This window comes from Dreissena polymorpha, chromosome 8 (assembly GCF_020536995.1).
Source record: "Dreissena polymorpha isolate Duluth1 chromosome 8, UMN_Dpol_1.0, whole genome shotgun sequence".
Classification (NCBI taxonomy): Eukaryota; Metazoa; Mollusca; class Bivalvia; order Myida; family Dreissenidae; genus Dreissena; species Dreissena polymorpha.
Window position 1 is genome coordinate 69,960,352 of NC_068362.1, and position 12,889 is coordinate 69,973,240.

Genomic DNA, 12,889 nt, shown 5'->3' on the forward strand with positions numbered 1-12,889 from the left:
AGAAAAGGTTGCTCTTTTTTTGTCAGGTCAATCATTGGTCTGGCTATTTTAGCAAAGTCCCTTACAAGCCTTCTGTAGTAAGAGCCTGTAGCCACTAATTGCTTTACTTGTTTTGCAGTTTGTGGAATAGGCCAATTTATTATCTTTTCAACATAACTCGTGTCCGGTTTGATCCCCTCTTTTGACACTATATGTCCAAGGAAGACAACTTCTGTTTGCAGCATGCGGCACTTCTCAGGCTTGAACTTTAGACCTGCGTCTTGAATACGCGCCAGCACCTCATCATCGCGGACAATGTGGTCAACGAAATTTTCGCCACTGGAGACCTTGAAGTGCTAATTCCATGGTACGCTGAAAAGTGCTAGCAGCATTGTTTAGACCAAATGCCATCCGTGTCATTTCAAACCGTCCAAACTTACAAACGAAAGCGCTTTTCGGTACATCTTCCTTCTTCAGAGGTATCTGGAAGTAGCCGGACGTCAAAACAAAGCTACTAAAATACTTGGACCCCGCCACGGCATCCAAGCAATCCAGGACTCGCGGAAGTGGAAACCCGTCTGGCTTAACCAAAACATTGACGCGCCGGTAGTCGACGCACGGCCTAACCGCGCCTGATTTCTTTCGCACTAGCACTATCGGACTAGCCCAAGGCGAACTGCTCTTCTGGATCACCCCTTTCTTCATCAGATCTTCGATTGCGTTCCATTCTTCGTCGGCATAAGCTAACGGTACCCGACGAGGCCTTTGTTTCACTGGAGCGGCATCTCCAGTATTGATGCAAGGCTCTGTTTAATGGGTTAGACCTATATCCCAGTCATCTTTAGAAAATGAATCACTGTATTTGTGAAGCAAACCTGCAACAACGGCTTTCTCGTGTTCCGTTTTACCTACTGTAGAGCGCTCGTGAAGATCTTTAAGATTAGCTGGTAGTTCTTTTATACCTGTTTGGGCAAGTGCTTCTACATTACCAGGCAATTCTTGATTCGGTCTTACAGCAATTCGTCTTATACTAATGTTATTCGCCACATCTTCGCTCTCTTTATCAACGACGACACTTACCACTCTATCAATGCGTTCTGCACGTGCTATTTCGGCATCCTGCTTCAGCATTGCTTCTTCAGGAACGGATTCATAAGCCTCACCTTGCAAGTAGGGGCTGAGTTGATGTTTTCCAATGTTGCAGCCAAAACTAGGCCGTACTGCTCTTGGAACATATCAGTGGCTTCAATGATAAAGTCAGGCTTCCCTCCGTCATCAGCCTCTTCTCTATCCACATACACTTCTATCACAGCTTCTGAGTTCCCTGGAACTAGCACATCGTCTGCAACAGTTACCTTTCGCATTTGCCCCAGCCTTTTCTGTAAACAATGTATTTCTTTGCCATCTAAAGAAATTATACCGCGACTCAAAATGATATCTGCTGGACTCTCAGCGTTCCCCAACACGTCATAGCCCAACAGCACGTCATCTTCTATGTCGGCTACTATAGCTTCTTGAAGCCTCTTGACTGGTCCAAGCTGCATTCTGAAGGCTCCTCGACCAATTACCTTAATGGGCATACCCCCAGCTCCCCGCAAACCTATGACACCAGTTAACTTTGGCTTCTCACTCTCTCTAAGCCGATTGAAGATCCTCGAACACAATAGTTTTCGAGGCACTAGTGTCAGTTGTTAAAACACCAGGGGTATCTTCCACTGTACCCTCAATATACAGGCCATCCCCATAGTCCCTGTCGTTACAACTGCTCACTAGCTCTGTCGCTGTTGTGGTTCCTTTTGGCCCTCCAATACAAGATCATTTACATGGACCTCCCTTTGGCCGCAAGGGCTGGTCCTTTCCCGTTTAAAGGCTTCTGTTTTTCATCAGCTGTTCTGTTAAAAGCGTTCTTTTGCTCTTGATTGGGGCATTCCCTCGCATAGTGTCCTTTCTGGCATCTAAAGCAAGTCACATCTTTCTTGAAGTTTCTCTTTTGAGGTGTGTTTCGCTCTGCCTCTAGTTTTTCGATCCTCGCCAATAGCTCTTTTTATCGTAGATGCTTCGCTCTTGCTCATCTTCGTTTTTTACTCGCGAAGGAGTTGTCTTTGCATCTGCCCCCTTAATTGCAGAAGCCTTTTCTTCCTCGTCTGCAACGGTACTATCATAATCGTTGTGTTCAGTTCTCCTGGCATTATAACGGTTTCGCTTTTCAGCTCTGTTTGAACCCCGGATTTCTATCAGGTTCACGGCAAAATATACCGCATCATCTATATTGCGCGGTTCTTTGTTAAACTCCACCTCGAATTTGACGTCGTCGTCGTTTAGTCCATCTAGGAATCTTCGTACAAGATCTTCGTCCCTAGTACGCGGATCTCTCCAGCCATGAGCCTTGTCATAGAGTTGCTTTAACCCCGCTGCATACTCTTCGAGAGTCTCGCCATGTCGTTGCGACCTTCGGCTGGACTTTGACGCAAAAGAGCGCGGCGTTTCGATGACACGGAAACGGCTGTCTAATTCTTCCACTAAAGATTGATAGTCATTTAGCAAGTTTGGGGAGAGTTGCGAGAATGCAAACTGGGCTGCCAAACCTTCGAGTCTGGGTAGCAACTGGTCCAGCATTTCGTCTTGGCTCCAATTGTTCCTTTTTGCGATCGTTTCAAACTGCGATATCCAAGTCACCCAGTCCTCTTTTCCACTAAATGATGCCATCTTTACAGGTGGAAGTCTTCGCTGCTGCTTTTGACGTTGACCATCCATGTAGGCAGGAGCTTGGTACTCGTATCTGCCACGGGCATTTTCGCACCTGGTATTTGAAACCCCAGGTTGCGCATACGGCTGTCCATTGTCAGTTTGCCGTTCGTAATTACGGTCAATCACAAAGCCGTTGTTAAGAAACCGCGGCGTTTGCGGTTCCGGCTGCGACTCCCTCACGTCGGGCACTCTGTTGCCAACTCTAGAATCAACCCGGCTATCACCCGCACTACGTAGATCATCATCCAGATCACCCACACGCCTGTGTACCGTCGCAACAAATGTGTTGTTGTTCGCGTTGTTAGCAGTCGAAGATGTGGTACCCCGCCCTGCTTCCTTCAGCTGCTTTGACTCCACAACGACATCCGGCAAAACGGAAGCCATATTCGACATTTGATCGTGTAGCGCTCGTACCCCGTCGTAAGGTACATGTTGGCTTCCGTACGCGACCTCCGGGTCCGACACAGGTGTGTCTTCATCGCCACTAGCCGACGAACCACTTCCGTCGAAGAAGGTTACCTCACTGTCTACCGCCCTTGGATCACTAATATTTGACTTATACGATCGTAATAAATTATTGTATAAAAAAACACTTTTTCAACCCACTGTTTGCACTTTGTTTTTTGAAATTACTAGTACGTTTATTTAAAAATATACATTTATTTTAATCGCGTTACAAAGGATTTTCCGATTAATATATTCGTACATCGAATTCGTTTGCCTACATTCGTGTGAACGCGCGTAACAACAGGTCCGATGTTTGACCCGAAAAAAGTGAATATTGTATGTGTCAAATGGTAGCGTAATAAAAAGTAACAATTTTCACTTTAAACGTAGATAAGCGTCGGATTCATATCGCTGGATTGAGTTTTAAAACTACAATCCCGGACGAGCCCTCAAAAATGTTACGTACCTCTGCTTTGAGGTATACCGTTTTAATGACTTAATTACTTATAGCTTTCAAATAGCTGTTAATATAGCGTTACGCTTGTTCCATCCGTTTTGAAATATGACACAAGTCCATAATAAACGTTTAAACAATAATTTATTCGTGCGAAAATAAATAATCGCAATAAACAACCCGTTAGACAGCAACACAATGTAAGTGATTCCTAACCGCCAGCTTCCCGGTAATTATACTAGGGTAGTATTTACAAAGTTAATGGCGTGTGACGCACAATCAGTCATTATACTAGGGTAGTATTTACAAAGTTAATGGCGTGTGACGCACCATCAGTCAGTTCTGCGTTCTTTCAGTATTTATGTGTAAATAATACAATAAAAGTGTTAAAATGCTTCCAAAATCAGTGTTACTTAATGTAAACAATCTTCAATTCACTGGATTATTACTATAAAACTTATGTGATAACGACTAAAAGGTATTTACCTCGAAAAATGAATGACTCTCTTAACAAAAATTACGTCTATCCTAGATCTAGCTAAAGTCTAAAGAAACTTCAGCGTACAGTTTATATAGTATTGACAGACCTGTACGCTGAAGCTAACCCCGTATCGAAAGTCAACCAGAGTCGTAACATATTTATGTCACGCTATAAATCAAAGAAAGCTCATTTTCTTGGATACATTTCTACATATATTGGTGAATGAATATAAATTACTGCATCGAGGAATATTTTAAGGTTCAAATGTTTCAAATGCATCTTACAATAGATGAAAATAACTCTCATCAGTCTGAAATTCACAATTTTGACGCCATTGTCGCTTTGTCACGTGACGAGTTTTCATTTGGATACTTTCGGATCGACCTTGACATTTTATGCTGAAATTGTAAACATTACTTTCGTTTTCTGAAATCTATTATTTGTGATTAACAACTTACGTCTGGTGAATTATAAGACTGATTTCAATGTGAATCAGGTAGTTTTATATTATATTTACTTTGACTTTGTATTGACACTACAATTTGTTGACAAAATAAGCCAGAATAATTAAAATACCGGGAAATGTCACTCTGAATTTGAAAACACTTGAGCACATGGTTTGTTACTAAAAATATCGGGAGATTCGCATTTCAAGATAGTCCGTCACACCGCTGTTTTTCTCGATATTTTAGAGCAGAATAGATACATTATAAATGTTTAAGATAGTATTTTGTGAAAGAATATATCAGTTAAATGTGAAAAATGTCAATCTTTCCAATCAAGTGGTTGATTTGGGCCAACAACTGCATTTAAAAGCTGTTTGCGACCGGTCTTTGTTAACTGTCAACTTTTCGGGAACTTCTGGTTGACTTACCTAATGGAGTTGGTCCATAACTATAATGTCGTGCCAGTCAAAAATCATAAAAAGCGACATTTAAAGTTATGGTAGCCAGAACTATCCTAGAACTTGACTTAAGCTCCGCTGTCAACTGTTTTACTTATTGTTTAATACTGATGACCAAAATTGGTCAGTAACCAAGATTCTGGGCAATGACCAAGATTCTGGGCAATGAACAAGATTCTGGTCATTAATGACCCGAATTCTGGGCAGCAGTGACCAAAACTGGTCAGTCACGTGACTGACCAAAAATAATGACCAAGAAATTGGAACGTTTTATGACGTCGTTTACAAAACGTCATAACAATAAGACATATTGGCGCCTTATTTAGAAAAACAATGAAAATTACAAAGAATTAAACATGGATTTACTTTGATGTGATACATCTTGCTGCGACAACAAAGTTGAACTCTCAAACTGTCAAAGTGACTTTCAGGAAAGGGAATTTCCCAGAATTCAATAAAACAAATGGCTACCAGAATTACAAGTTGCCACTTGAAGTAAATAGGTAAACTAAGGTACATGTAAGCTGGAAGAAATTGTAAAATATTGGAATGTACTACAAAGAAACGAGATTCTATAACATGGATGGCTAACAACTAGATGAAAGTTCTGGTGATGTTTAGATCATATACATTCACTTGAGAAAATATGCCAATTGATTTATATAGTCACATAATGTCACCAGTACGAACAACACAGTCCATGAGAAAAGGTAAGTGTTACTGTCACACCTGGGGTGTATCAATATATCCTTAAACGTACGTATTGCCAATTATATAAACTAGTTTTCAAAACCCGTTCGCTCGATTTTACAAAGCAAACAATCATATAAAGTTTAAAATATCATCAGAATTATATTTTAAGAAAGGTATGGTAAAAACATGAACCAGAATAAATTTGCGTCCACATTTAAACATTTTAATTCAAGACTAAAATAAGCCACTGATAAATGTTATATTTCAATAACGATACCGTTTTTGCATTTATTGTTCTACCAACTGCAAGATCAGTATTTATTATCATAGAAACAACGTGAAAATCAATAAAGCTTTTCGAAATAGTATATAATAAGACAACTACAACAATATTTCGAATTCAAGATGGCGGCTGGACGGACTTTGTCGATGGTCATTGCAGCGCCACGTGCGGTCCCGGAGTTCTCGTGTCGACGCGCACATGCACAAACCCTGAACCGCAGAATGGCGGGAAAAATGCGAGGGCGAAAAATTAGCCTTCCAGAAGTGCAAAGTCCGGGATTTCACAGTCGGTCAGTAGCACTTGATTGGTCATTGTCGGCTCATATTCTACTTAAAAGTACTGCGGGTACTTTAAAGCATATTTCGAAATAGTCCATGTACAGAAAATACACTTAGGGGCACCTTACCATACTCCGAACTATTTGTTAGTATATTGTCCGTACCCCGGGTACATTGTAGTATACCTAAAGCTCCATAAACACTCACAATCAACGAATATTTCGTAAAATATTCCGAAAAATAAAGTTAACACATAAACAATCAGTGTTCCTTATTACAATAGCCAAAATGTCTTAAGAATTACATTGTGCATCCGACGCTACCTGAGGCCAATGTCGCGTTCGCTCCGTAAATGTTCGCATATCTTCGCCGCATATTCACATGTAATATATTGTCACACAAAGAATTAAAACGAGCATTTTGCATCTTTTTAAATCTATGTTACCATACTACATCTAGCTTTGATATTTTGGCTATTGCTATAAGGGACATCGCTTAAAATGGCTTTACTTTATTTTAAGAGATATTTTACGAAATATTCGTTGATTTTGAGTGCTTTTGGGGCTTTAAGAGTAACCGGGGTACTGAGTGCCTGAGTCGACAACGACCAATTGAGCATAAGACGCAGTGTTCATTTTTCCTTAAATATCAATAAATATCAAATACTTTTAGATTGTAGTAATGTATACTGTTCGGAACCCAAAACTGCCAGCGAAGCATTAATAAAATATATAGATCGTTTAAATGTCATCTTAGCGCAGCGGTTGAAACACTCGATGCATCCCTATGCTTATTGGGTTTCACCTCGTATTCGGCTGTTTTGAGCTTGGTTGGTGGACACAATGCCAGGCAGGTTACACTTCCTCCTGGTTCTCTCCGGATTTAAAATACCATGATTAAAAATATTAGAGTAAACAAAAATAAATACATGAAGCTTGAAATGCTGAATTACCACAAAAATCGGCCCAAAGTTTGATTTGTATGACATTTCTATTATGCGGTAGGACAGGTTAATGAAAGAGTCCTCGCGTAATGCAACATCGGTGAGGATAGACCTTTTTTGAACTTCAAAAAACAAAATCCCACAAATGCGAGTTTTGTATAACGTACCATACTAGTTTTACAAAGAAATTCAATAAATGACAATTTTGAATTTATAAGAATACATTCATTTACCACAATATAGTGTGTACTTGTTAAAGTAATACACGCTTATTACTGCTGACAGGCGATAATCTGCTTTTTGTTCAATCAATGTTATGATCGATTTGAGCCCCTTCGCCAGCTTCGTAATGATATTTGTGTATTATTCATAGAGGCCAAACACAACACTTATTTCATTATATGAACGCCATTACATTCAGATTATAACACAACGTGAAGAAAATGTTATAACTTTGAATTTAGGTCTAGATTGGCGGCTGTAGATATAATTATTTTTAATTTAACCCGATTAATCTAAACAATTGTGAAAATTTACATAATAAAATATGCACCAGTTATTGGTCTATGTTGTACAATTGCTGTATGTTTTTATTAATATTTAAAAGTGGCCTTAAAGGCATTTTACAACATTAACAACAACAACAACACTAGATATAAACCAGTTGAACTGTGTAACGTATATTGCTTGTAGCATTATATTTATTAATGTAAGCACTATGAGTATGAAGTACATGACTTTCTCGGGTAGGAGTGGTAATCATTTTAGCTCATGTGGTGTAGCTTGCACTGGCCACGCCTACTTGCAGGGCACGCCTACGGCATGAATGCCCCTTTGATAGCATGTACACCGACAGACTGATTTGTATGCTTGACGAGTACGGATGTTAATAAAACCAATATAACTTTCAATGGTGTTTGTTCCTTAAATGGTGTTTCTTTAATGGTGATAAATAGTGTAATCTGTAGAAGAAACACTACAGCACATATCACAAAATTAAAGTGAAACATGAGCTTTTCTCCGGAAATATATACATGTCATCATGTTTTACTCGAGAAAACTGAGTTATTTGATAAACTCTTATATCGAAGAATCCATGGTTATTGTTTCAATATTATAATTTCAAATTATCCCCGGTCTGAAGCTTCTATAACATCCGGCTAACAGCGACAAATCTTTGAATGGATGTTAGGATTTTATTTTAATGAGCTTGGGACTTTACGGAAAATTGAGTTCATTGAGAGAAAACGAATTAATTTATCTTCAATAAACTAGGATGTAGAATATTTAATTTGTTTTTGATGATAGTAATCACATTAAATTATTATGATTTTGATGTTTGCTAATGACGCTCTTACATCAATATGTGCTTAATAGTTTTTTCGTGTAACGACTCATCTGAAACGTACGGGGAGTGTTCGCATCACACGTTTTAGTCTGGTGGAATATTTTCTTTCTTCTAATGGTTTAAACCATTCAAGCATTTAAAAGGGCAGAGTATGATAAGTTCATGATATTGCATACAATACGCAATGAACAGTAAGAGCTTGGGCACGCCATTTGTGTAACGTTTAATGTAATGACTTAACATTGACCGACTCTTGTAGTTTGAGCGACACATATTCTTAAATAGGTTTATATTTGCATCAATTCATTTTGAAATCCTTAATCGCAACGTGAAATTAAGTTCAAGTTCAAGAGTAAGTTGGGAAATCTCCACCAACCGACCTATAGAAAGATCGAGCGAATGAAAAAAAGCATGGTTACATAAAGACACCGACACCTTTCTGTTATTTGAAGCTAAGGACACCGTCCAACATGTTCTTAAATGACAATGTACCTCTTGATTAAAAAAACAACAACAAGAAAACATGATTTCATTGATATGATGTTTCACTTGATTGCCTACAACTATATATGCAATCATGCACAGATTTTGACTTTATATGTTTGTGTGATAGAGACATTGAGCATTAAGCTTAACATCAATACAGTCGTTACGCTGACAATGTATACTAGTGCATTATCAGCAATTGTCTGCTAAATAAGTAAATAAAAAGTTTTTATTACCTAGCTCGTACTCCAGTTTAAGGTATCAAAGAGAAAGATTGTTTACGTCATACTTCAAAAAACATTTTTACAGAAACATTAAATAAATATTAAAACGCCAGAAATTGTAGCGATTTAAATTTAATGTTGGGATTTCATTACAGGGTATAAGTTGTTTGGCTGCTTGTTTTTTGATTACAGGATATAGGCGTAGGGTGAAACTGTTGAATAACATCCGTTTGTACAGTGCTTTTTAAGCTTTTATATATCAAGCGTGTTAACAGTGAGTTTTTTTAAACGATTGAAACGAAAATTATGGTGTTGTTGTTATTTTTTTGTTGGTAAACGACATTAACATATCTAAATCAATGAAATCAATTAGAATTGTGGTGACTTATGTTGCGGATGTGGGTTTTTTTCATAAATGTTAACTGAATTCCCGCCCATATCTGTACGAGCTGTTTAGTCAGAATTATATATTTATTAGGGATGGGAGCGAATATTCGAGTATTCGAATATTCAAAAATCGGCCGAATATTCGAATCCAAAATTCATATTCGAATATTCTATTTTTATGGAAAGACACTTCCAAAAAAATACATGTACACAGTCGCAGTTTTGGTTTTCATTATAAGTAATTGCTTTGATAACAGCTGCCATCAATGAACGAGATGATAATTGGCAAACAGGAGGGTATAAGGAGATGGACCAATCGTCAATTTACTCTCAATTCAGAGTTATGCAATATGTACAAATTATTTTCTGAAAATCAGTCAAATATGAAAGTCTATTTATGTGAAACATTAACGTTTAATATAAACGATAAACATTTAAAAATCTGTGTTTTTACAGGTTTTTTAACCTCAGTGGTCAATATTATAAACAGTGGTTAATATTAGCTGTAGCTACTTGATTAGCGCAGTTATTTACATGGATATGTTACCGCCAATTATTTGTATTTGTATAAACGATGGTTACTCCGTTATAACATAACCATTGAAATTTGTTAACTTAACACTGTAAAATTACCAACAACTCACTTCTGAAAATGACGTCGTTTTCGCGCAATTTGTCAGACGAACATTGTCCAATATAGCCTTTGTCACAAAAGAAATAAGCGAACAACGGGCTTAAACCTTTAGTGACCGAGAGGTGGACGTTTTTAAGAACTTATTGAAAGAAAATCTTCATAAAATCAAAGCAAATAAAAGCGGTCACTCGTTACCTAATAAGTAATGGACACCACGCTCGTTGTAGTCAGAAACTTGGTACAAGACATATTATTTAAAGCCGCATTAACACTCAAAATCAACGAATATTTGGTAAACTATTTCATGACATAAAGTTAACCCATAAAAAATCAGTGTTCCTTAAAGCAATAGCCAAAATTTGAACGCTAGATGTGGTCTGGTAACATAGATTTAACAAGATACAATGTTACCAGACCACATCTGTCGTTGAAATTTTGGCTATTATAAGTAACACTGATTTTGTTATGGGTACACTTTATTTTACGAAATAATTTACGAAATATTTGTTGATTTTGAGTGTTAATGGGGCTTTCAAAGGATCTGTCTGGTTATGATGTTTACGCATTTAAACGCAAAACTCATTAATTTATCGTGATGATATAACATTTTTGGTAAATTTACATTAGCGACACGGATTCAATTCACATGGACCGAAGTATGGTGCAACGAAGCAATAAGACGAAACGAACACATACTGTTTAATATATGTTGTCACAAGATTTATTATCGAATCCCGGGTAAATACAGTTTCAAGCAATTGCAGTGCACGTTTTGCAGCAATAAAAAGAAGCTTAAACATGCTTTTTACATAATTTCACGAAATTTATTATCGAATCCCGCCGGTTTAAAGTTTTAAGCAATATAAGTGTTCGTTTTGCAACACTGCGTTTTGCAAGATAGATCCTATATTTGAAATATGAAATTAGTAAAATACACATAAAATAATTCTTTGGAACGAAAGCACTAGCACTGAACATCACATTAACTGCAGTTTGTATTTTAAAAGCTAATATGCATTTAATGTTCATGCAATTGAGTATTAAATATTGCGGACTTAAAATGATAATTTCATTCGTTTCAAGTTTCCGAATAAATATACGTACCATCACTAAAATTATGTTTCAGTTAAGTTTTATTTTTATTTAATTCTTGCATAGTTGCTAAGTCTACTTATTGTTTTATTCATTTAGCTTACCGTACCGTATATAGCTTAAATAGCGATTTTTTGTGAACTTATAGAAGGTTTAAACGAATATCGGCAAAAATTCTCTTATATCGAGATGCCGGGACAATCACCCAAATCGGGGTCCCGTCGAGATCTGGCATGTATGTTTTAATTCCGTTATCCATATATCAAATCAATGATTATCTAATCAGAATTTATTTTCGTAAATTTATACCAATTAAATCGTCGTGGTCCTTAATTCCAGAAAAAATAGCGAAACCAAAAGCATACATATGATCGATGGAAAGTAATCCAAATCAATTAAAGGTATGGTAATAAATTAGAATTACGATAATGTGTTTTCCTGAAATATCTTACATCTCATGAAACTAACCAGTATTTAATTGAAAAGAAAAGCATACTAGTCAATGATCTTAAACAAATAAATATTACTCTATCCAACTTTTCAAAGCTGCACATAATATACCAGGTGCGTAGCTAGCATTTTTTTAGCTGTAGGCCAGGATATAATACATAAAAACGGGGGTCCGGGTGTCCTCCCCCGGATTTTTTTTAATCCTATAACGCCTGTGGTGAGATTTAAGCATATCTAGACAAATAATAAAATAAGAAAATATAAGACTTTGGCCTGTTTTTCTTTGATATTTTACTGTTTTATCTCAATGTCAGAGAACTCAATTTAGTTTTTATTCGGCATCAAGGCACCGAACCAACCCGGATTCAGTCAATGGATCGGGATACGGGGGCAAGTGCTCCATTTTAAATTTCCGCGGTCATAAACATCAGTTTCTTAAAACTACAACGATAATCGATTACAACTTACTGTAGTGCTGAAAGGGAGACAAGTAGATCTACATGTAGATCTATGTAAACTTGTAACAGCAAGTCACGTAAAAAGAAGCGAGCTAGAATACATAGAGCACATAGAAAGAAGTAGAGATTATAATTGGAAGATATGTCCTTTGAACACGACCAAAATTCATTGTCTGAGGATTATGTCAACATGAAATGCAGATTTTTAACACTTCAACCCCCTCAGGGTCAATATTTTAATGCGTTTTTCGAAGTTGAACCATTTATATTGTTTTCATGTTTAAAAAAATATTGTAAGCCCGGGCCAGCTGTGCCTTATAGCAGCTACGCCCCTGGATACAATTTATAGTGGCAATCAGGAATAGTAATTTGCTCCGGACGGTCATTGGTTCGGACATTTTAATATAAGGTTTAGAAATCGAATATTCGAATATATTCGAATATCATTTCCAGTATTCGTTCCCGTCCCTAATATTTATTTATCAATATTATTTATTGATCATAATTTGTCTATAGCTAAAACGCACAATTACTATGTGTAAAATGCAATAAAAGCATTTGGTTACCGCATTATCATGAATCACCCATACATATTTTAAA

General features: G+C 37.1%; 1 protein-coding gene across 1 annotated transcript in view; it reads left to right on the forward strand.

Annotated features, from left to right (window-relative positions):
- The first annotated feature begins 11,570 nt into the window (after positions 1-11,570).
- The window catches only part of LOC127840613 (uncharacterized), a 39,595-nt gene continuing 38,276 nt past the window's right edge, over positions 11,571-12,889 (forward strand). Inside the window, 1 exon segment of the mRNA XM_052369022.1 lies at positions 11,571-11,612. Within this exon segment, the coding sequence (XP_052224982.1) occupies positions 11,571-11,612 (42 nt within the window).